This window comes from Oncorhynchus kisutch, linkage group LG8, assembly GCF_002021735.2.
Source record: "Oncorhynchus kisutch isolate 150728-3 linkage group LG8, Okis_V2, whole genome shotgun sequence".
NCBI classification, from domain to species: domain Eukaryota; kingdom Metazoa; phylum Chordata; class Actinopteri; order Salmoniformes; family Salmonidae; genus Oncorhynchus; species Oncorhynchus kisutch.
The window spans coordinates 49,714,195-49,740,674 of record NC_034181.2 but is presented as its reverse complement, the minus strand read 5'-3'; the positions used below and the strand labels follow the sequence as shown (position 1 = coordinate 49,740,674).

The following is a 26,480-nucleotide window of genomic DNA, read 5'->3' as shown; positions in this document are numbered from 1 at the left end:
CATTCTCTCAAACATTCTTCAATCTCTGTCAAGTTGGTTGTTGATCATTGCTAGACAGCCGTTTTCAAGTCTTGCTGTAGATTTTCAAGCCAATTTTTAATCCTCTAGGATTTTTCCTCTGTTTAGCTCTATTCCGTTTTTCCCCATTTTTCTCCCCAATGTTGATATTTTCTCATCGCTTCAACTCCCTAATGGGCTCGGAATGTGAAGGTCGAGTCATGCGTCTTTTGAAACATGACCCGTCAAACCGCGCTTCTTAACACCCACCTGCTTAACTCAGAAGCCAGCGGCACCAATGTGTCGTAGGAAACACTGTTCACCTGACGACCGGGGTCAGCCTGTAGGCGCACGGCCCACCACAAGGAGTCGCTGGAGGGCGATGATTGTGCGCCGCCCTATGGGACTCCTGATCATGGCCATTTGTGATACAGCCCGGAATCGATGTCTGGTCTGTAGTGACGCATATAGCACTGCGATGCAGTGCCTTTGACCATTGTGCACTTCGGGGGGCCTATTCCGATGACAAGTATACCCATAACATGATGCAGCCACCACCATGCTTGAAAATAGTGGTACACAGTGATGTGTTGGGTTGGATTTACCCCAAACATAACGCGTTTTATTCAGGACATAAAGTTAATTTCTTTGCCAAATGTTTTACTTTTGTGCCTAATAAGGCATGCATGTCTGTACAGACTTCGTTCTTTTCGCCCTATTATTTAGGTTAGTATTGTGGAGTAACTGTCACGACTTCTGCCGGAGTCGGTCCCTCTCCTTGTTCGTGCGGCGTCCGGTGGCCTTCTAGCCATCGCCGATCCACTTTTCATTTTCCATTTCTTTTGTCTTTGTTTTCTACACACCTGGTTTCAATTCCCCCATTATTTAACCCTCTGGTTTCCCCCGTGTTTGTGTGCATGTTTGTTTTATTGTTCATGCTGTTACTGACGGCTGGTATTTTGTTGCCGGGTTTTGTTATTACGCCCGTTTATGTCGTGGTACCGGTATTTTTCCCGCACCATAGTATTGTGTTTATACTGGTGTTATCTTGTATAAAATAGCTTATCCACGCATCTCAGCTCTCCTGCGCCTGACACCTTTCACCTCTCCTTGCGCCTGACACCTTTCACCAACTACAATGTTGTTGATCTATTACAGCCATTAAGCTCTGTAACTGTTTTAAAGTCACCATAGATCCCCACAGTGGAGGTGTGATAATACCCATAACATAAAACCTAGCGGTAAAACAGGGATATGGTTCCAAAAGTTTTTCCAACATACATTTTTTAGAAACACTTAAAATAAGGTCTGTGTTTCGTGTAGGTTTACCATGGCGTGATGTTTTGATAAACATGTAAACCGACATCGGTCAATTCGTTGTTTGATAACCCAATAAACAAGAACTAAATGTTTTTTTTTTATAAAACATTTTTTATTTAACCTTTATTTATACAGGTTTTTCTCATTGAGATAACATCTCTTTTTCAAGAGAGACCTGGTCCATCCAAAGTGTAATGAATAACTTCACCATTCTCAAAGGGATAATCCATCCTCCCTGGTCTTTGTGTTTGAATTTCACTGCTCACCTGAGGGACCTTAGAGATAATTGTATGAGTGGGAGATGGGGTAGTCATTCAAAAGTAATGTTCAACACTATTATCAAATCAAATTTTATATGTCACATACACATGGTTAGCAGATGTTAATGCGAGTGCAGCGAAATGCTAGTGCTTCTAGTTCCGACAATGCAGTAATAACCAACAAGTAATCTAACCTATCAATTTCACAACAACTACCTTAAATGCAAATGAGAACATGTTCTCAGTCAACTTACCTGGTAAAATAACGAATAAATAAAATACACACAAGTGTAAAGGAATGAAGAATATGTACATAAAAATATGAAGGAGTGATGGTACAGAATGGCATAGGCAAGATGCAGTATATGGTATCGAGTACAGTATATATATATATGACATGAGTAATGTAGGATATGAGTTTGTAGGGTACCATGGTGTTAAATGCTGAGCTGTAGTCGATGAACAGCATTCTCACATAGGTATTCCTCTTGTCCGGATGGGTTAGGGCAGTGTGGTTGCGATTGCGTCGTCTGTGGACCTATTGGGGTGGTAAGCAAATTGGAGTGGGTCTAGGGTGTCAGGTAGGGTGGAGGTGATATGGTCCTTGACTAGTCTCTCAAAGCACTTCATGGTGACGGGAGTGAGTGCTACGGGGTGGTAGTCGTTTAGCTCAGTTACCTTAGCTTTGGGAACAGGAACAATGGTGGCCCTTTTGAAGCATGTGGGGAACAGCAGACTGGGATAAGGATTGAATATGTCCGTAAACACACCAGTCAGCTGGTCTGCGCATGCTCTGAGGACGCGGCTGGGGATGCTGTCTGGGCCTGCAGCCTTGCGAGGGTTAACACGTTTAAATGTTATACTCATGTCGGCTGCAGTGAAGGAGAGTCCGCAGGTTTTGGTAGCGGGCCGTGTCAGTGGCACACAGGGCACCGGATAAGACAGGAGAAGTACTGTATTGTCCTCAAAGCGGGCAAAGAACTGTTTTTACTGTTTGTATCCGGTCACCTTGCCCTGATTAAAAGCAGTGGTTCGCGCTTTCAGTTTCGTGTGAATTCTGCCATCAATCCACGGTTTCTGATTTGGGAATGTTTTAATAGTTGCTGTGGGTAAGACATCGCCGATGCACTTGCTAATGATCTTGCTCACCGAATCAGCGTATTCGTCAATGTTGTTGTTTGACGCAATGCAGAACATATTCCAGTCCACGTGATCGAAGCAATCTTGAAGCGAGGAATCAGATTGGTCAGACCAGCGTTGAACAGACCTGAGCACGGGAGCTTGCTGTTTTAGTCTCTGTCTATAGGCTGGAAGCCACAAAATGGAGTCGTGTTCATGTTTTCCGAAGGGGGGGCGGGGGAGGGCCTTATTTGCATCGCGGATGTTAGAATAACAATGATACAGGGTTTACTCCTGAGGTGCTGACTTGTTACACCCTCGACAACTACTGTGATTATTATTATTTTACCAGCCCTGGTTGCACAATCGATATGCTGAGAGATACCTTGAGCTTAGTGACACTGACCTCCTAATATTGCCCTCATGTACTTTAATATAAAGCAAAATCCAGGTTTTTACCTTTCCTATATTTGAGTAATCTACATCCCTCTGTACAATGTGTTCACACATTTTTGATAGGGGAAGAACTATTAGAGATATTTAACATTAAGTAAGCTTGCCAGTCTCGAACTGTATGACTGTCGTTAACCTACAGCAATATTTCCACAAACACATCTATAATCAAATCAAATCAAAATGATTTATATAGCCCTTCTTACATCAGCTGTTATCTCAAAGTGCTGTACAGAAACCCAGCCTAAAACCCCAAACAGCAAGCAATGCATGTGTAGAAGCACGGTGGCTAGGAAAAACTCCCAAGAAAGGCCAAAACCTAGGAAGAAACCTAGAGAGGAACCAGGCTATGAGGGGTGGCCAGTCCTCTTCTGGCTGTGCCGGGTGGAGATTATAACAGAACATGGCCAAGATGTTCAAATGTTCAGAAATGACCAGCATGGTCAAATAATAATAATCACAGTAGTTGTCGAGGGTGTAACAAGTCAGCACCTCAGGAGTAAATGTCAGTTGGCTTTTCATAGCCGATCATTCAGAGTATCTCTACCGCTCCTGCTGTCTCTAGAGAGTTGAAAACAGCAGGTCTGGGACAGGTAGCACGTCCGGTGAACAGGTCAGGGTTCCATAGCCGCAGGCAGAACAGTTGGAGCAGCAGCACGGCCAGGTGGACTGGGGACAGCAAGGAGTCATCATGCCAGGTAGTCCTGAGGCATGGTCCTAGGGCTCAGGTCCTCCAAGAGAGAGAAGGAAAGAGAGAATTAGAGAGAGTACACTTAAATTCACACAGGGCACCGGATAAGACAGGAGAAGTACTCCAGTTATAACAGACTGACCCTAGCCCCCTGACACATAAACTACTGCAGCATAAATACTGGAGGCTGAGACAGGAGGGGTCAGGGGACACTGTGGCCCCATCCAATGATATCCCAGGACAGGGCCAAACAGGCAGAATATAACCCCACTCACTTTGCCAAAGCACAGCGCCCACACCACTAAAGGGATATCTTCAACCACCAATTTACCATCCTGAGGCCGAGTATAGCCCACAAAGATCTCCGCCATGGTACAACCCAAGGCAGGGCGCCAACCCAGACAGGAAGATCACGTCAGTGACTCAACCCACTCAAGTGACGCACCCCTTCTAGGGACAGCACGGAAGAGCACCAGTAAGCCAGTGACTCAGCCCCTGTAATAGGGTTAGAGGCAGAGAATCCCAGTGGAGAGAGGGGGACTGGCCTGGCAGAGACAGCAAAGGTGGTTCGTTGCTCCACAGCCTTTCCGTTCACCTTCACACTCCTGGGCCAGACTACACTCAATCATTAGACCTACTGAAGAGATGAGTCTTCAGTAAAGACTTACCCTCTCTGGGATATTCGGGGTGGGACGCTACAACAGCCAGTGAAAGTGCAGGGCGCCAAATTCAAAACAACAAAAATCTCATAATTTAAATTCCTCAAGCATACAAGTATTTTACACCATTTTAAAGATTAAATTCTCGTTAATCCAGCCACAGTGTCTGATTTCAAAAAGGCTTTACAGCGAAAGCACCACAAATGATTATGTTAGGTCACCACCAATTCACAGAAAAACACAGCCATTTTTCCAGCCAAAGAGAGGAGTCACAAAAAGCAGAAAGAAATCAAATTAATCACTAACCTTTGATGATCCTCATTATTTGACACTCATAGGACTTCATATTACACAATACATGTTTGTTTTGTTCGATAAAGTGCATAGTTATATCCAAAAATCTAATTTTAAATTGGGGTGCTATGTTCAGTTGTTCCAAAACATGTGTTGATTTTGCAGAGAGCCACATCAATTTACAGAAATACTCAATAAACATTGATAGAAGATACAACTATTATACATGGAACTTTAGGTCAACTTCTCCTTAAAGCAACCGCTGTGTCAGATTTTTTTAAACTTTACGGAAAAAGCATACCATACAATAATCTGATTACAACACCAGCCAAAGAGATATCCGCCATGTTGTGGAGTCAACATTAGTCAGAAATAGCATTATAAATATTCACTTACCTTTGATGATCTTCATCAGAATGCACTCCCAGGAATCCCAGTTCCATAATAAATAGTTGATTTTTTCGATAAAGTTCATCATTTATGTCCAAATACCTCCTTTTGTTAGGGCGTTTGGTAGACAAATCCAAACGTGCGTTCAAGTTCAGCCAAAAGGTCGGACGAAATGTCCAGAAATGTATATTACAGGTCGTGTAAACATGTCAAACGATGTATAGAATCAATCTTTAGGATGTTTTTATTATAAATCTTCAATAATGGCTCAATCCCCTCTCATTTGCCCCCCCTCACAGTAGAAGCATCAAACAAGGTTATAAAGACTGTTGACATCTAGTGGAGGCCTTGGGAAGTGCAAAATGACCCCATAGACACTGTATATTGGAATGGCAATGAGTTGAATAACTTCAAACCTCAGATTTCCCACTTCCTGATTGGATAATTCTCAGGTTTTCTCCTGCCATATGAGTTCTGTTATACTCACAGACAAAATTCAAACAGTTTCAGAAACTTCAGAGTGTTTTCAAATATACTGCATATTCTAGCTTTAATGGCTGAGTAGCAAGCAGTTTACTCTGGGCACCTCATTCATCCAAGCTTCTCAATACTGCCCCCCAGTCACCAAGAAGTTAAATGTTGAGACCGAGTCTGCGTGTCTCACATGGGTAGGCAGACCATTCCATAAAAATGGAGCTCGATATGAGAAAGCCCTGCCTCCAGCCTTTTGCTTATAAATTTTATGGGCAATTAGGAGGTCTGCAGCTCTATAAAATTTATAAGCAAAAGGCTGGAGGCAGGGCTTTCTCATATCGAGCTCCATTTTTATGGAATGGTCTGCCTACCCAAATCTGAGGTTTGAAGTTATTCAACTCACATCCATACGTATAGGTATGTACGGCAGGACCAAATCGGCAGGACCAAATCGCAAAGATAGGTAGGAGCAAGACTACGTAATGCTTTGTAGGTTAGCAGTAAAACTTTGAAATCAACCCTTGCCTTAACAGGGCTACGATAAAATCGATGTCCGTGTCCTGGTTTAGTACATTCGGGAGCAGCTTAGTAAAGTCATTAAAACCCACATGGACTATGATAAAATCGATGTCCATGTCCTGGTTTAGTACATTCGGGAGCAGCTTAGTAATGTCATTTAAACCCACATGGACTACGATAAAATCGATGTCCATGTCCTGGTTTAGTACATTCGGGAGCAGCTTAGTAATGTCATTAAAACCCACATGGACTACGATAAAATCGATGCCCATGTCCTGGTTTAGTACATCCGGGAGCAGCTTAGTAATGTCATTTACTCGAACTCCAAGATAGGACATTGTTTTTTCACCAGGAACAGTAACATTTATTACCATGGAGCTGCCCAAAATCACGCCTGGCGACTAGGCTGCTCATATGGCTGCTGATTTTTTCCAAGAAAGAGACAATATTTTGCGAATAGTAATCCTCCACCGCATGTTTACATTATCAGCGAGATCTCAAGGATTCCCTCAACTGCCCTTCTAATTGTGTAATATTTACTTGCACGTCAAGGTGGTGATTCCCTGTCTTCTCAGTAATACCCCCCATCGTATTGGCAGGGCTGTGAGTGACACAGTCCAGTCAGTCCACTCTGTTTCCATAAACTCCACAGTGCTTTCCCTCGGGCTTGGAGCTCATAGGATATAGTGTACTGTGCTCACGAAGATTTGTATGCACTGTGCTTTAAAGTGAATTTTTTTTACTGACACTATCCATACTGACACTATCCACAGAAGCCACTTGTGAAAAGTGGATTTTAGCTCTGAGATTTTTGATATGTATTTGCTTTGCCCTGCAGCGTGTCCTGGAAGTTGGGGATTCATTGGTTTCAACAGGTATTTAATAAAATCATTTTTTTTTGGTCACATAATTAAAGAGCAGCAGTAAATAAACAGTAGCGAGGCTATATACAGGGGGTACTGGTACCAAACCTCTGGTACAGCATTTGAGTGAACTCGTAATGCGGCTTTCCTTTATCTTCAATTGATTATATCGGGGACTATGTTGTTATCAATGATTTAGGTGTGTTGATATGAGATTCTGTTTGACCATTACCAGGCCACTCTGTGTAGTTGAGTTACGTTCAGGTCCATGACAGTTATGATCCTGTTTTGGTTCCATTTAATTCGTTTTACACTGTTGTTCCCGATTACATCTACATGACAGCTAAATGAGTAGTACTTTGCAGACGCCCTGAATAGGGGGCCATTTATCATCCTGACATAAACCTGGACATTTAGATAACTTGTTTGATTGAGAGATGTAAACCGTCTATCTATGTAGACTAACCTAATTTTGTTAGGTGTGAAAACAAGATGTTTGAAAATCTGATGAGGCAAAACTAGAACGGGCTCAGGGAACCAAATAATGTGGTGACTGTAAATTACTGGATGTCATCCCAGGCATCAACAGCACGGTACTCTTTTGTTAAACCACAGTCAGTTTTTGAAAATAAGCTATTTTCCTTGTGTACTTTACTACAAGCCTTTGATTAAATATTGAATGTATATTTTGATGGAATGAACCTGGTGCTTGTGTCGTAAAAAAAAAGGACAGCTCCTAAATCTTGGAAGATCTTTTTATTTTTTGCTTTAGTCTTGAGTTATTTGAGCAGTCAGCACTTTATAGGTTAAAAAAAAGTATACTTGACAGTCTGTATTTTATGGATTTACCTTCCCTGGCCCTGTTTCCTTTCTGCTTGGCAGTGCAGGGAACAGATGTGTATTCCCGTTGTGCAGTAAGCATGTCAGCCTATGGACAACCTTTTCATTTGGCAAATCAAGGGGCTTGGGCTTTTCTTTTCAAGGACAGCCATTAAAAATAAAAATGAATGTATTGTTCATTTTGCATCTGTGTGCCTGTATATACATAAACTACATATAGACTGTCAGCTTACAGGGTGTAAGTGCAAGGTTCTCCAAAACATTTGATTGATCCCAATAGATTGGGTTTGAAGTAGATGGGACAGAGGGAAACCATTACAGTAAATTTAACTAATGGGTTGAAAAAGTTTGCTGTTCTGTTCCCAGGTGGAACATGTCGTGGGATTGGAAGTGTGAACAGGATCGGAGTGTTTTCGTCTTTCACTCCCCACTCTTTTGCACTCACTCACTCTGTCATACACACGCACACAAATGTGCGCACACACACACATTTGTACGCAAACATACACTCACAAATGTGCGCACACACAAATGCACTCATGCACAAATGTCAAGAAAAAAAATACTCTCATCAGGAGAAGATGCTCTGGAATCTTGACACGCTCTCTCCAGCCTTCACGGCTCCTATTCTCTCCGGTAATTCATACCAGACAAGGGCTGCATCCCAAATTACATTTGGATTTGAGTAATTTAGCAGATGCTCTTATCCAGAGCAGCTTACAGTTAATACATTCATCTTAAGATAGCTAGTTGAGACTATCACATCACACATTTCCTCCAGTCATAGTAAGTACATTTTTCTCAATAAAGCAGCAAAGTAGCTTCTGTCCCTCTCCTCGCCCCTACCTAGGCTCGAACCAGGGACCCTCTGCACACAACGACAACAGCCACCCTCGAAGCATCGTTACCCATCGCTTCACAAAAGCCGCGACCCTTGCAGAACAAGGGGAACAACTACTTCAAGGTCTCAGAGCGAGTGACGTCACCGATTGAAATGCTATTAGCGCGCACCCCGCTAACTAGCTAGCCATTTCACATTGGTTACACTAGTAGGAAAAGACCAGTGCTAGTTAAAACATTTTATGGGGCAGAATAAGACTGAGATGTCTAATTTAAAATACTCTTTGACGAGGTAGGTTTTCAGATGTTTTCACCCCCCAATGGTGCACCAAAGACCAGGGGTGGCAGAACGGAGTTCCCAAATGGCACCCTAATCTTTTGGATAATATTGCGGTCCCAAATGGCACCCTATTCCCAGGACATCTCACTGAGCTGGTAAGGTCAGAGAACGCATGTGTCAGCCTGGCCCATATTAAAGACGACAGCGTCCTCGTGCCATTTCCTCCATGTTTAAGGAGCCATTGTTATTGCCCCTGTTGTCTTGAAGTATGTGTTGTAAGGGGAGCCGCATATCATCTTTATCTTCATGTGATGTCCCTCACAGTGCAAGGCAGACCAGGGATATTGTTCAAAATATGTTTTGTCCTTTTCGTGGAAACTTAATTTAGTTTTTCTGTGATATATTGACAGATGGAAGTTCCCTTGCTCTAAGACAGAATGACCTTTACCATTTGTGTTGAAATTGGAGTATCTATTTTGTCCCATTCCTTACCTCCAAATGCCATCTAGGCCAGACCTTGAACTTTAAACCTGACTGTTATCTCTACCTCAAACCAGACTGATGAGATATTTTGTTACACATTTGTGAGGATAGACATTTCTTCTCATGGCTCAGACACACTGTGGCGATGAATTGATAAAACCAGCTGGTAGCCATCAGCTTGCAGTGTGTTATAGCAACCACCTGCTGGATGTCAACAAATGTGAAAATTAACTGAAAGTGACAGACAATCCTGGTCAAAGGCACTCAGCCCGTAGCTCTGGGGTGTTTCTTCTCTTACTTGCTATGTATGGTACCCACCACCCGGCTAACTTTTTTTTTTAAAGTTACCCATTAACCATTTCTTCCCAAAGAGGATGTCTATACATGTTCTTTAACCTAAGCATCTCAGATATCCTGGTGAGCATTCTGAAGAAGGAGAAGAGGAGATCTAAGGACGCTGCTGCTCAACTGGCCAACATCTCCAATGGCCGTTCCTTGGACCCCCAGAGTCCTTTGAGGTTATACACAGCGTCACTGGCAGGAGACACAGAGGCAGTTGAAAATGACCATGGAGTGCCACCCACTCTTTATGGGGAAAGAGGTATGCTGATTCACTGTCACCATCGGGTCAGGATGCAAATCCAGAAGTATGATAATTCATTTAAAAAAATATGATTTTAATACTTATCTATACCATAACCTTACATGATATTTACATTTGTTTTTTATAAATGTTCACTTCCCAGTATAGCCAATTTGTACTTTGCAAGTTGGCCATGTAGTGGGAATGCTTACTCGCATTCTAGCAGAGACTCATGCTTACATGGTGTTTTTAACATGCTTTTATCACATGCACATTTGTGCAGAGAAACAAAACAGTTGTACGATTTTAGTTGTGTATTCCTTTTAAGTTTTATTAGTCATATTTACAGGATAGGCATTTTATCGAAAGGCTTTACTTGCAGGTTCCTTCTCGACAATGCAACAATAATAAGAAAAGATAAGAATACGAACGTGATGTAAATGACGGTAGAATAGAATAAACATTTTAGCATAAGTAAAATATAGGAAGGCACAATTTATAGTCCAATATTTCCATGTGTATAAATTGAGCAGTATAATAGCAGTCTGGTAGCAGCAGTTGTGATGTGTGTGTGTGTAGCACTGAGTGTACAAAACATTAAAAACATAACGTAAACATGACATGGACTGACCAGGTGAATCCAGGTGAAAGCTATGATCCCTTATTGATGTAACTTGTTAAATCAACTTCAATCAGTGTAGATGAAGGGAAGGGGACGGGTTAAAACATTCGTTTTAAGCCTTGAGACAATTGAAACATGGATTGTGTATTGTGTGCCATTCAGAGGGTGAATGGGCAAGACAAAATATTTAAGTTCCTTTGAAAGAGGTATGGCAGTAGGTGCCAGGCACACCGGTTTGTATCAAGAACATCAACGCTGCTGGGTTTTTCACACACAACAGTTTCATGTGTGTATCAAGAAGGACATTCAGGCCAATTTGACAGAACTGTAGGAAGCATTGGAGTTAACATGGTCCAGCATCCCTATGGAATGTTTTCGACACATTGTAGAGTCCATGCCCTGACAAATTGAGGTTATTTTGAGGGCAAACGGTGAAGGTGTTCCTAATGTTTGGTACACTCAGTGTGTGTGTGTGTGTGTGTGTGTGTGTGTGTGTGTGTGTGTGTGTGTGTGTGTGTGTGTGTGTGTGTGTGTGTGTGTGTGTGTGTGTGTGTGTGTGTGTGTGTGTGTGTGTGTGTGTGTGTGTGTGTGTGTGTGTGTGTGTGTGTGCATGAATGAGTACATATGTGTGATGAATCAGCGCAGGTGGTCAGTCCAGTTCAAGTGTTCAGCAGTCTGATGGCTTGTAGATATAAACGGTCCCTTAGCCTGTTGGTATCAGACCTCATGATCCGATACCGTCTGCCCGATGGTAAGGGAGTGAACAACTCGTGGCTGGAGTGTGTGTGATGCTGTTTTTGTTTTGTTTTGTTGACGTTGAGGTAGAAGCTGACTCATCATTGTTGGTTATCAGGCCTACAACTGTGGTGTTCCTCTTGTCCAGATGTGTTATGCCCGTGTGAATAGAAATGGAAATGGCATCTTCTGTGGATGTGTTGGAGCGGTTTGTAAATTGGAGTGGTTCCAGTTTGGCTGGCATGTTGCCCTTGATGTGGGCCATGACCAGCCTCTCAAAGCACTTCATGATGACCAAGGTGAGTGCAACAGGCGATAGTCATTTGGGCATGTCTCCTTGTTTTTCTTGGGCACTGGGATGATGTTGGTCTCCTTAAAGCAGACTGCAGCCTGGGACAGGGACAAGTTGAAGATGTCCGAGAAGACGCCCGCCAGATGGTCAGCACACACTCTGAGGACGCAGCCAGGGACGCCATCTGGGCCAGCTTGCTTTGTAACTATCCACTCTTTTGAGAGTTTTCCTCACGTCAGCCTTGGAGACCGATAGCACATAGTCATCCAGAGCAGTGATAGTCTTCCTGGATGGCTCAGTATAGTTTGCCTCAAAGCTAACATAGAATGTGTTAAGGTCATCTGTTAGGGAGGCTTCAGTGGGCACCGCACAGCTGGATTTGCCTTTGCAGTCTGTAATAGTCTGTAGTCCTTGCCGAATACGACGCGAGTCTGAGTTGTCGATCATCAATTCAAGTTTGAGTCTGTATTGTCTTTTTGCATCCCTAATGGATTTGCGGAGCTCGTACCTGCTTGACTAGTACTCCATGTGCGCCACCGACATTGAATGCTGCAGTACTGGCTTTCAGCAGTACACACAATACCCTATAATGATAAAGCAAAAACAGGTTTTTAGACATTTCTTTACATGTATAACAAAAATAACTGAAATATCACATTTACATAAGCATTCAGACCCCTTACTCAGTGCTTGTAGCACCTTTGACGCTACAAGCTTGGCACACCTGTATTTGGGGAGTTTCTCCCATTCTTCTCTGCAGACCCTCCAAAGCTCTGTCAGGTTGGATGGGGAGTGTTGCTGCACAGCCATTTTCAGGTCTCTCCAGAGATGTTAGATGGGGCTTAAGTCCGGGCTCTGGCTGGGCCAGTTAAGTGACATTCAGAGACTTGTGTGCTTAGGGTCGTTGTCCTGTTGGAAGGTGAACCTTCGCCCCAGTCTAAGGTCATGAGTGCTCAGGAGTAGGTTTTCATCAAGGATCGCTCTGTACTTTGCTCCGTTCATCTTTCCCTCGATCCTGACTAATATACCAGTCTCTGTTGCTGAAAAACATCCCAACAGCATGCTTCACCGTAGGGATGGTGCCAGGTTTCCTCCAGACGTGACGCTTGGATTTCAGGCAAAGACTTCAGTCTTGATTTCGTAGAACCAGAAAATCTTGTTTCTCACGGTCTGAGAGTCCTTTAGCTGCTTTTTGGCAAACTCCAAGTGGGCCTTTTACTGAGGAGTGGCTTCCGCCTGGCCACTGTACCATAAAGGCCTGATTGGTGGAGTGCTGCTGAGATGGATGTCCTTCTTGAAGGTTCTCTCATCTCCACAAAGGAACTCTGAAACTCATAGTCATAGTAACCATCGGGTTCTTGGTCACCTCCCTGACCAAGGCCCTTCTCCCCCGATTGCCCAGTTTGGCCGGGCGGCCAGCTCTTGTAAGGGTCTTGGTGGTTCCAAACTTCTTCCATTTAAGAATGATTGCGGCCACTGTGTTCTTGGGGACCTTCAATGTTCAATTTCTTTTGCCAGCCTTCCCCAGATCTGTGCTTTCGACACAATCCTGTCTCAGAGCTCTACGGACGATTCCTTTGACCTCGTGGCTTGGTTTTTGCTCCGACATGCACAGTCAACTGTGGGACATAATATAAAGACAGGTGTGTGTCTTTCCAAATCATATCCAATCAATTGAATTTACCACATGTGGACTCCAATCAAGTTGTAGAAACATCTCAAGGATGATAAATGGAAACAGGATGACCCGAGCTCAATTTTGAGTCTCATAGCAAAGGGTCTGAATACTTATGTAAATAAGGTATATGTTTTTTATATTTTTCTATACATTTTAAAAACCTGTTTTCACTTTGTCATTATGGGGTATTGTGTTAAAATTGTATTTATTATTTATTTAATCATTTTTAGAATACAGCTGTAACGTAACAGAATGTGGAAAATGTCAAGGGGTGCTGAATACTTTCCGAATTCATTGTATATTCTGCAATATTGATGGATGAGTCCTGAGAGAATGAATGTTTGAACATGTATTCCATTCAGTTTTCTCAAAACAATCCTGCAGCATTAAGTCTGCCTTCTCTGTCCAGCGCCTTACCATTCTCTGTGTCGGTGGCTCCCTCTTGAGCTGCTGCTTGTAGGCAGGGAGTAGGAACAGAGAAACATGATCTGATTGGCCGAAGTGGGTGCGGGGGATGGCTTAGTACGCATTACGGATGTTTGTGTATACATGTTCAAGCACGCTGGATCATCTGGTGGATCAGGATACATGTTGGTGATATGTGTTTTAGACAGGCTTGGTTAATGTCACACAGCATTCCCTGATGTCCCTCTGCGATTGAGGCTTTGCTCTGAGTTCACAAAGTTCAATTTCCAGAGATTGGACATTAGCCATCAGAATACAAGGAAGAGGAGACCGAGTTTACCTGTCTTTTCAGTCTAACTTGGAGTCCTCCTTTCCTTCCTCTTCTTCGTTGCCGGCGTTGCCTTATGTCATCTCGTCCAGGAGCAACAGTTTAGCCCACTGTGCTGGGAACAAAGGAGTGAATGAAGTATTCCAGTTCTGGTAAGCTGGGAGATAAGTATGTAGCTTCCGATTCATGATCCAGAAGTGTTTGTCGGTTGTAGGAAATTATTGTACAAACATTCTGGGCAGCAAATTAATAATTAACGCAAAAATTGCCATAAAAGAGCTAACATGCTGACCACACCGCCTGTGTCGCGTACGCGAGCATTGCAAAATAAATGTACACATGCATGTTATTCAATCATTGCATCCACACTGTTTGGGCACGTCAATGATCGTCTGCATAGCCAGTAGAACTTGAATCTATTTGTAGAACTTGGATCTATTTGTGTTGCTTTGACGCGCTGCAAATCCTGAGGTTCACACTCCAGTCCAGTTGGTGGTCGTAATGCACCTTAAAGTTGGTTGCCAACCGCCATATAAAGTCTAAAGAAGAAGAAGAAGCCTGAAGGAGGAGAGAAACAAACTCGGTTTACCCTTTTATCTGTGGATTAATTGTCGGAGTAGAGGACCTTGTGCATTTCAGGTAAAATAACACATTGTTTACATTCCAGGACAAATTAGCTAGCAACAGCAAGCTGTCTAGCTAAATTGCCATGCATGTTCAATGCTTTTGCGCCCGGTTTAGTCAGCATGTAAGTCAAGCAGGAAACAGTAAGACACACGCCCTCCTCATCACCACCATCTTAATTTTATGGGAATGCTGCTGTATGTTATGAGGACTATCAAAGGCATTCCTCACCAAGTGGTACTAGTTAAAGCTCTGCATGACCCTATCACACTTAGATTTTTTGCTAGTGGTAGATAAAGTCTAGCTGAAGTTTGTAGTGGCTGTTTATAGCAAACCAAAATATGGATTACAGTTTCTCCTGGTCCATAGACTACTTTCAGGGTGATACTGAACATTCCCTTTAATTTCTTTCCTATTTCTTAAAAATTGCGTCACTTGAGGGAGACTGGCTCAGTGGTAGTGCTTCAGTCCGACAAGCACACATTGCCAAGAACGGCATGGGATCGAATCCTGCCCCATACACCACTTTCCTCCTGTTATCCCCTCTATATCTGTAACCCACTATACTTTCCATCTAAGTACCTGAAAAAAATATGCAAGGATGGTGCTCCGTAAAAAAAACAAGAAGACTATTGTAAATCATAAAAGTTGCCCATTGAGCAACCTATTAGTGTTCACCTCAAGAGATTTTAGATGTTAAAGGTATCCAGTCAGACTAAAGTTATTTGAGGGCTTTTCACACTTCTGAGCTGAACTGAGCCGATCCAAACCAAGCTGTACTGAGCTGCCCTAGTTACGCATCCACCGTTGTTTTTGCAACTGTGCTGAAAAGATCAATGTGAAAAGAAAATATCAGAGCCAGCACAGTTTGGTTCAGGTCAGCACAGTAGTGCCAATTGCCCCTTACCATATCTCTGCAAGTATAAACGGGGCACATGCTGACCCATAACAGGGCTCAGATGCATGATGTCGCTATATACAACTCACTGTCTAGCCTGCCAGCTAGCCTAGTGGCTAAGCCCACTGATTTCTGCATGATAAAGGAGGCTCTTGTGATCATAATGAACCATTGAAGCAAATATAACATCACAGTTCCATGGAGGTGAACTCTATTAAACGGGATGCTCTGTATATTAAACGGGACAGGAAATGAATAGGACATAAATGGGGTCACGCTGATTGTCAGTGTGCCTGTCGAGGTTGTCTTTGGAGAGACTTTAAATGCATAACAAATCCTCTTCTTCAGGATTTACTGTATGGCGAACAGTCAACCACTCAACGTCCCACCGCTACACTATATTTAAATAGTGTCATCAGACGGATCACATTCATGCATGAGGAATTTCCTCTTTGGAATTAGCATGCTTTGGAATTAGCATCTGGGTGTATCCCAGATTTCATCCTATTCCCTGTATAGTGCACTACTTTTGAACAGAGGTCAAAGGTAGTACACTATATAGGGAATACGGTGGCATTTGGAATGCACACCCGTAATAGGTAGCCCAGACCCAATAAGAATTTTGCTTTCATTGGACTGCAGCACTGCCTATAGATGTGTTAACTAATACCGGGGGAATTAAAACGGAGTGGTTGCCAAAAGTCGAGCTATTGAGCTTCTCCTTAGGAGAGCTCCATCCTCGCTGGTGGCAGGTTTGTTTGGCTTTGCCTGTTTAATTTATGTTTAGCGGTGACTTTAGCGTGATGATAAAACTGAGCCCCGATAATAACTGTGATCATAGCCCTGGGTGCGGGATGCGAGCCAGCAACTCATCAAACTGACTCAGAGCTCCTGTCTCCACAAACTGCAGTGCTGTCTCATTGGGCTCCTCATCGCCATTTTTGAGTAATGATCCTTGGTAATAGGACCATTGAGGGTATTTGCAAACAGGGTTCTTGAAAGAAGAGCCTATTAAAAAACAAACGCATCTTGTCAGGGAGAGAATCAATCACTCATTGAGGAGCGATCAGTGTTTATGAAGTGGTTGATAAGCAATGTCCGTGTGTCACGCTGAGCTCTCAGAACAGCATGCTCTCTAACTCGTATTACCTCGGATTTGACTGGTAGAGCTCAAGGCAGACCTCGTTGCCCCCGCTCCTCTGCCCTTTTGACCCTGTTATTGGCTTTCTCCATTGCAATGAGAAACGATGACCCCCATTGATATTTAATTGACCTGTCACATAGACACTTGCCTGACTCTCAAACTGCATGTGCAACTGCTTCGAGAACCACATTCTCCCAAAAAGTTCATGCTGAACTGTCTTTTGGTGGGAGGGAGGAAGAGAGAGAGGAGTGGAGGTTGAAGAGTATTTGATACAGCTGTCCACTTATGGTGGGGCTATCTGCTCAAGTATTAAAATTTTTGTCCGTGTAGGAAGTTTTAGATGGAGGCCTCAGACCATAAAATCAACTGAAAAGGTTTGTATCCATCAGTGGATCTCCAAATGTAGCCTAGGGCTGTGGCGGTCACGAAATTTTGTCAGCTCTGATTGTCAATTATATGACTGTCGGTCTCACAGTGATTGACCGTTAATTAAATAAATACATTTAGCAACTCCTGGCTTCCACATTTCCTGCAAGCCACTGATGCAGACTTTTGGAACATCTACATTTTAAAAAGTCTAATAAATCCATGTATTATCACCATCACTATACATCCAATATTTATTTTAGACCGGTCTAAAGAATTATGATATGAAGAAAATGTAGCCTGTTTCAGAAGAACAGAATAGCATACTCTGAATTGTCCTTATGTTAGGTCCTGATCTGCCTATGCCAAATGTGACTCACCACCTGGATTCAGTCTTATTTCAACATTTGAAATTGTGTTTTTTACATTGTATAAAGGTAGAGTCTCAGAGCTACAAAATGGTATATCATACACTGCATTTGAGGAACAATGGGAGAGTAATTTGGCTTTGAAAGTTGATCAACTTGTAAACTCACTTTTGAAAAATGGCCTTCGAATGTTTTAGTTTCTCGTGAAAAGCTCCTCTTTGTCTCCACCCATTCAGCATCGTCCACACCCTCTTAAACTTTAGCCCCTCCCATGGATCGCTTAAAGACGTACAGGGCTTTTTTTTGGCCATTTACACACCAACTCCCCCCTTTATATTCAATTTTGAGAAACACTTCCTCTTATGTTGAGTAATATATATTTACATGTTGTGGCCCACTCAAAGTGAATGGAAAGTGTTTTACCTGAAGGATTGCACTGATTATGATATTTATACAAATCCTGTTTTTGTATAGGCCCCAAGCATGTAAACTCAGCAAAAAAAGAAACGTCAACTGCGTTTATTTTCAGTAAACTTAACATGTGTAAATATTTTTGTGTGAACATAACAAGATTCAACAACTGAGACATAAACTGAACAAGTTCCACAGACATGTGACTAACAGAAATGGAATAATGTGTCCCAGGACAAAGGGAGGGTTAAAATCAAAAGTAACAGTTAGTGGTGGTGTGGCCACCAGCTGCATTAGGTACTGCAGTGCATCTCCTCCTCATGGACTGCACCAGATTTGCCAGTTATTGCTGTGAGATGTTACCCCACTCATCCACCAAGGCACCTGCAGTCCTGTGCAGGTGTTGTTACACGTGGTCTGCCACTGCGAGAACGATCAGCTGTCCGTCCTGTCTCTCTGCAGTCTCCCTGAAGCGCTGTCTTAGGCGTCTATCAGTACGGACATTGCAATTTATTGCCCTGGCCACATCTGTAGTCCTTATGCCTCCTTGCAGCATGACTAAGGCAAGTTCACGCAGATGAGCAGGGACCCTGGGCATCTTTCTTTTGGTGTTTTTCAGAGTCAGTAGAAAGGCCTCTTTAGTGTCCTAAGTTTTCATAACTGTGACCTTAATTGCCTACCGTCTGTAAGCTGTTAGTGTCTTAGTGTCCACAGGTGCATGTTCATTAATTGTTTATGGTCCATTGAACAACCATGGGAAACAGTGTTTAAACCCTTTACAATGAAGATCTGTGAAGTTATTTATTATTGTCTTTGAATGACAGGGTCCTGAAAAAGGGACTTTTTTTTGCTGAGTTTATGTGAACAAACATACATTGCCTGTTTTGTTCTAGAATCGTCATGGTCTGTTCCTCTGGTGCATTGATTTATATCTGTAGACAAGTCAACGTGTTTTGAAATGTATTCCAAAGGTGTTACAGGTTCTAAAAACAGAGGCACTACACTACAAAGCTATCTCACGCTCTAGCTGACATGTTTCAGAAACACCTTTAGTGGCCAGTTTGATAATACTTAATCACATCGTGTACAGATGTATATTATGTCATTTAGAAAATATGTTAATGGTTTCCTAAGAACATGTCTTATTTCCGCTCCCTTACTTTTTTAAATTTGAAATACACAGAACTGGTAAAACTATTTATGTGAAATTAATTCTGATCAATTCTAAATAAATTATGTAAAATTACCACAAAAATTCCACGATAAAATAATAGAATGACAAACCAAACAAATATGTATAGCAGCCTAGAGGTAGGTAAATGGTGGTATCTTCCCTGACTATCGGGGTCTGAATCAGATCACTGTGAGGTATAGCTACCCACTACCGCTCATAGCCACTGCGATAGAGTCAATGCACGGGGCGCGCTTCTTCACTAAACTAGATCTCAGGAGCGCTTACAACCTGTTGCGTATCCGAGAGGGAGACAAGTGGAAGAAGGCTTTCAGTACCACCTCTGGGCACTATGAGTACCTCGTCATGCCGTACGGTTTGATGAATGCGCCATCAGTCTTCCAAGCCTTTGTAGACAAGATTTTCAGGGACCTGCACGGGAAGGGTATAGTGGTGTATATTGATGACATTTTGATATACTGCGCTGCATGCGCAGAGCATGTGTCCCTGGTGCGCAGAGTTCTTGATCACCTGTTGGAGCATGACCTGTACGTCAAGGCTGAGAAATGCCTGTTCTTCCAACAGTCTGTCTCCTTCCTAGGGTATCGCATTTCCACTTCAGGGGTGGAGATGGAGAGTGACTTCACTGTAGCCGTTCGCAAGTGGCAGACTCCCACCACGGTAAAGGGGGTGCAGCGGTTCTTAGGGTTTGCCAACTACTACCGGAGGTGTATCTGGGGTTTTGGTCAGGTGGCGGCTCCCATTACTTTACTGCTGAAGGGGGGGCGGTTGCGTTTGCGGTGGTCAGCTGAGGCAGACAGGGCTTTTAGTCACCTGAGGGCTCTGTTTTCCTCGGCTCCCGTGTTGGCCCATCCGGATCCCTCTTTGGTGTTCGTAGTGGAGGTGGACACGTCTGAGGCTGGGATAGGAGAGGTGCTCTCTCAGCGCTCGGGTATGCCACCTAAGCTCCGCCACTGTGCCTTCTTCTCAAAGCAGCTCAGCCCGGCGGAGCGAAACTATGATGTGGAGCTGTTGGCTGTCGTCAGAGCCTTGAAGGCATGCAGACATTGGCTTGAGGGGGCTAAACACCCTTTTCTCATCTGGACTGACCACCGCAATCTGTAGTACATCCGGGCCGCGAGGAGACTTAACCCTCGCCAGGCAAGGTGAGCCATGGTTTTCACCCGTTTTGTGTTTACCCTTTCCTACAGACCAGGCTCTCAGAACGTTAGGGCAGACACATTGTTCCGGCTGTATGACACAGAGGAGCGGCCCATGGATCCCACTCCCATACTCCCGGCTTCTTGCCTGGTTGCACCGGTAGTGTGGGAGCTAGACACGCTCCCCTCCCGCTCCCCTTCAGTGTCCAGCTGGGCGTCTGTACGTGCTGTTTGCTGTTTGCGACCGGCTGATCTATTGGGCCCATATCTCACCCTCCTCTGGTCATCCTGGTATCGGTCGGACGGTGCGCTGTCTTAGTGGGAAGTACTAGGAGCCCAGTGCAAGGCTCCTAGACACCTGCTCAGAGGTAAGATACAACCCTTACCCGTTCCACAACTGCCATGGTCGCATCTGTTGGTGGATTTCCTGACTGATCTTCCTCCTTCACAGGGTAACACCACGATTCTGGTCGTTGTGGAACGTTTTTCTAAGTCGTCTCCTCCCGTCTCCTCCCGTTGCCCGGTCTCCCTATGGCCCTACAGACTGCGGAGGCTCTATTTACACACGTCTTCCGGCACTACGGGGTGCTTGAGGATATAGTGTCTGATCGGGGTCCCCAGTTCACGTTGAGGGTCTGGAGGGCGTTCATGGAACGTCTGGTGGTCTCGGTCAGCCTTGGCTCAGGTTTTCACCCCGAGAGTAACGGGCAGGTGGAGAGAGTAAATCAAGATGTTGGTAGGTTTCTGAGGTTTTATTGCCAGGACCGGCCGGGGGAGTGGGCAGAGTTTGTGCCCTGGGCAGAGATGGCCCAGAACTAACCTTTCTCCCTTCCAGTGTGTATTGGGGTATCAGCCGCTTCTGGCACCTTGGCATCAGAGTCAGACCGGGGCTCCTGCAGTGGACGACTGGTTCCGGCTCGCGGAGGAAACATGGGAGGCCGCCCATGTCCACCTTCAGCGCGCCGTACTGCGGCAGAAAGTTGGCGCAGACTGTCACCGCAGTGAGGGTCTGGCTCTCGACCCGAATTCTGCCCTGTCGGTCGCTGGGTCTGTGGTTTGTGGGCTCATTTAAAGTCCAAGGTATGTTTCAGGTTACAGCTTCCCCCCGATTACCACATCAACCCCTCATTCCATGTGTCTCTCCTCAGTCCGGTGGTGGCTGGCCCGCTCCAGGAGTCTGAGGTGCGTGATGTTCCTCCGCCCCCTCGATGTCATCGAGGGGGCCCCGGCATACTCCGTTCATTCCATACTGGATTCGAGACGTCGGGCGAGGGTCTTTCAGTACCTTGTGGACTGGGAGGGGTATGGTCAGGAGGAGAGATGCTGGATTCTAGTGGAGTACGTGTTGGATCCTTGTATGCTGTGATATTTCCACCGTCTCCATCCGGATCGCCCTGCGCCTCGCCCCCCCCTGGGTCGCCCCGAGGTCGGTGCCGACGTGAGGCAGGGAGGGTGGGGTACCGTCACGACTTCCGCCGATGTCGGTACCTCTCCTTGTCTGGAGGTGTTCGGCGGTCAACGTCACTGACCTTATAGCCCTCACTGATCCGTTTTTCATTTTCCATTGGTTTTGTCTTGTCTTCCTTCACACCTGGTTCCAATCCCATCAATTACATGTTGTGTATTTAACCCTCTGTTTCCCCTCATGTCCTTGTCAGAGATCGTTTGATTGTATGTGATGTGCAAGTATTATGTTGTTGTGCGACGGGTTTTGTACTTGAGTTATTTTGTATATTTTGTTTTTTTGGAGTTTTGTCAGCACTTATTAAATGATTCCGTTTATTCCAAGTTAGTTCTCCTGCGCCTGACTTCCCTTCCACCAACATGCACCTTTTACAGATTATGTGAAGATTGATTGTTTTTTATAAGATAAGTTTAATGCTAGCTAGCAACTTACCTTGGCTCCTTGCAGCCACAAGGTCCTTTTGACGCTGCACTCGCGTAACAGCTGGTCAGCTTGCCACACAGTTTCCTCGTGGATTGCAATGTAATCGGCCATAATCGGCGTACAAAAATGCCGATTTCCGATTGTTATGAAAACTTGAAATTGGCCCTAATTAATCGGCCATGTTGATTAATCGGTCGACCTCTAGTAGAGTGTCCAGATGGAAGTCACTCCTCAGTAAAAGGGCCATGACAGCCCGCTTGGAGTTTGCCAAAAGGCACCTAAAGACTCTCAAACTATGAGAAACAAGATTGGTCTGGTCTGGTCTGATGAAATCAAGACCGAACTCTTTGATCTGAATGCCAAGCGTCACGTCTGAAGGAAACCTGGCACCATCCCTACGGTGAAACATGGTGGTGTCATCATCATGCTGTGGGGATGTTTTTCAGTGACAGGGACTGGGAGACTAGTCAGGATCGAGGGAAAGATGAACAGAGCAAAGGTACAGAGAGAGATCCTTGATGAAAACCTGCTCCAGAGCTCTCAGGATCTCAGACTGGGGCTAAGGTTCACCTTCCAACAGGACAACGACCCGAAGCACACAGCCAAGACAACGCAGGAGTGGCTTCTGGACAAGTCTCTGAATGTCCTTGAGTGGCCCAACCAGAGCCCTGGACTTGAACCCGATTGATCATCTCTGGAGAGACCTGAAAATAGTGGTGCAGCGACGCTCCCCATCCAACCTGACAGAGTTTGAGAGGATCTACAGAGAAGAATGGGAGGAACTCCCCAAATACAGTTGTGTCAAGCTTGTAGCGTCATATCCAAGAAGACTCAAGGCTGTAATCGCTTCCGAAGGTGCTTCAACAAAGTACTAAGTAAAGGGTCTGAATACTTATGTAAATGCAATTTTTCAGCTGTTTTTTATAAATTTGCAAACATGTCTAAAAGACTGTTTTTGCTTCATCATAATTGGGTTTTGTTTGTAGATTGATAAGGCTGTAACTGATCAAAATGTTGAAAAAGTCAAAGGGTCTGAATACTTTCCGAATGCACTGTATATGAGTGCATTCTAAGGGAAAGAATGCCCTCATGCCAGGGAATCTTCTACTCAACCTCAACTACCTCAGTGTGTGCTGTATCACACCTAATCAGATGGCTAACATCTTCTTGTTGTGTGTAAGAGAGCACACCAGTCTCTTGAGCAGCAATATATCACTATTGGTCAGTCCAAAATTAACAGTCTGCAGTCACATGCAGTGTTCCATAGGGGTCAGTGTTGGAGCCTTTTTAATCTATATTCTTTGCCAAATCATCTCCTTTTTTAATCTATATGCCAAATCCTCAGACATTACAACTTTGTTTCTCTGGCAAGCATGACAAAGAAATCAGTAAATTGTCACCTGTAGTAAGGTGATTTGGTCAAAAGTGTCCAGTCAGCAAATAAGTTAAGTTACTCATCAGTTACTCCCAACATCAATGTTATTGAATCTCAACATGCAGCAAGCCACAAGCCTCTTCTCCATGGATGACAAAGTACTGTCTTCCATCTTAACTCAGTAGGCTTTGTGTTCCTACTTAGTACATATGAAAGTGCCCCCAGACAATGTACACGCAACCCATTTCACCAACTTATAAGTCTGCTCTGGAATGTTCAAGCATTTTGTTTCACACTTCAGGAGAAATTTGTCCTGCTGTCTTACAGTATTTCAAGTGCACAGAAAGACTTCCAACAGCATCAACCATCAACCAGTGGAAAAATCATGATGTTCTCCAGGAGCACTTTGTGTTGGTGAAAACAAATAGTTTCAAATGCAGATTGAACAGATACTTGAAGAATGCTGTGAGTGTCCAGAGGGTTTTCATTTTGTTTTCATGGCTTAAAGTCAATTGAAGACTGGGTGGATTATATATATTTTTTAATCAGCGTAAGTGCCAAGCACACGTTAGTTGTCCATTTCATAATGTAAAAACTGCCTCTCTGGCAGTTTCATTTCAATGAGGTTTTATTAAGAAGCATAAAATCACATGAAGAAGTGTACACATCAAATTGTGGGATTCTGTTTTAAATATAAGACAGTAATAATTTATATTTATAAGAAAATGGATACAAAACAACACAAAAATTAAGTGATCTACTGTAACTCAGCAACATTTGTGGGCGACACACTTGCATGTGACTGCAATCGAAAAGGTGATACTTTTGAATCATCTGTCGATAGAACATTCTTAGAAGATTCTTGATGATCATCCAGGTGTTTACGGGTGCCTTTTGGGAAACTTTGGTCAACTTTTTTTGCAGAGGAATTTTTCTGTTTGTAATAAAGCCCTTTTGTGGGGAAAAACAAATTCTGATTGGCTGTGCCTGGCTCCCCAGTGGGTTGCCCTGGCTCCCAAGTGGGTGCCTATGCCCTCCCAGGCCCATCCGTGGCTGCGCCCCTGCCCAGTCATGTGAAATCCATAGATTAGGGCCAAAGGAATTTATTTCAATTGACTGATTTCCTTATGAACTGTAATTCAGCAAAATCTTTGAAATTGTTTCATGAGTTTATATTTTTGTTCATAATAAATAAATAAAGTAGAAATACATTTTGTAATTTCTAAACTCAGGTTCCCTTTATCTAATTTTAGGTTTTGGTTGAAGATCTAATAACATTCAGAATCAAAAATATGCAAAAATAGAGAAAATCAGAAAGTGGGCAAATACTTTTTTACATCAATGAATGTATTGTAGGCCTACATTATTTTAGGCAGCTCCCATTTTGGATGTGCATAAAACCCCCTTCATGTAGGCTACATGTGTCCATATGCCCATTATGAAATGAGAGATGAGTTGATGGCGGTAACTTTTTTTTTGTACTGTAGATGTTGATTTCCTTTAACCAATGCTTGTTTACTGTTTCATATGATTGAAAACCAAGCCCTGTGTAGGCTACCCTTATTTTAGGCCTATCATGTCGGTCTCCTTTCTTCAGCTGTCACCAGTAATAACACCTCTAAATATGCGGTGAAATGACCATTATGAAGTGCTCAGTCATTCCCATTAGACAAATATATAACATTAAATTAGACAGCATAACAAGCTTCTAAAGCCCCACCCCCCCCAACTACAATAACTAATAGACAAACATTTAGTATTGATACAGTTGTAACATCCATCGAGTGGTGAAACTGTACCTGACCTCCAGGAACGTAGGTTTCTTTGCTTTCAATTGCAGTCTAGACCCTGCGATCTGTTCTGAGCTGTCATACGCTTGGGCCCTTCTTACCTTCTACTCCGGCTTAATTCGTCTTTTAACAAACATACGACTGTATCTTCTTCCTCGCCACCCATATTGGTTTTATAGTGCATGAAGTAGAGAGATGGACAGATGGGGTGTTCCTGCTATATGGCAGGATTATGATGACTTGCGATCTCTGCCTGCTGGGATGTCATGACATTTCAGAGAGTGGAATTACATCCATTCTTTGCTCTAAGCCCTGCTCGCATGTACCGATTAGCAGGTATAATATGATATTGTTGCTATCTAATGCACATTGAAATGTCATAAATCAACACTGCAGAGCTCTCCCTATCCTCTGCCATGCCTTGATTGTATTACTGTTCATGATATCTGGAGATGTGCATGTACACCCTGGCCCATCTACTGTTGCTAGCCCCAATTCTGACTTGTGCTCTGATATCTGTTTCACTGAATTCTGCTCTCGTAAAAACCTGGGTTTTCTGCACGTTACACCTAGAAGCTTATTACCTAAAATTGAGAAATTGAAGGTGTGGGTTCATAGCTCCAATCCAGATGTTTTGGTCATTTCTGAGACGTGGTTAAGAGAGTGTTTTGAATAGTAATGTTAACCTTTCTGGTTATAAACTTTTTCGGCAAGACAGATCTTCCAAAGGTGGGGAGAGACAATCTTTACCAAGGATCACCTTCAGTGCTCGGTTGTCTCCATAAAGTCTGTCCTCAAACAATTTGTTCTGCTGGTTTTAAGCATTAAACTTTCAAATAGCTCTTCATTGTCTGTTGCTGGGTGTTATCGTCCTCCATCAACACCGGCCTGTACCCTACCTGCCCTAAGCTCTCTCCTGGCCCCTTACACAAAGTCTGAATTTGTCCTGCTAGGTGACCTAAACTGGGACATGCTTATACCACTTGACCAAGTCCTATAGTAATGGGACTCCCTAAATCTTTCTCAGATTTTTACCAGTCTCACAAGGTATGACTCCAAACACCCAGAAAAGGCTACTCTCATCGATGTTATCCTCACAAATAATCCTGATAGGTATCAGTCTGGTGTTTTCTGTAATGACCTTAGTGATCACTGTTTTA

At 43.6% G+C, this 26,480-nt stretch overlaps 1 protein-coding gene across 2 annotated transcripts in view; it reads left to right on the top strand.

The window, feature by feature from the left end:
- Positions 1-26,480, top strand: part of kif6 (kinesin family member 6) — a 203,262-nt gene that overhangs the window by 88,821 nt on the left and 87,961 nt on the right. For both annotated transcript variants that reach the window (XM_020489411.2, XM_020489410.2), the window contains exon 13: positions 9,892-10,083. In XM_020489411.2, coding sequence (XP_020345000.1) covers positions 9,892-10,083 — 192 coding nt within the window. The remainder of the gene's footprint in view (positions 1-9,891; positions 10,084-26,480) is intronic.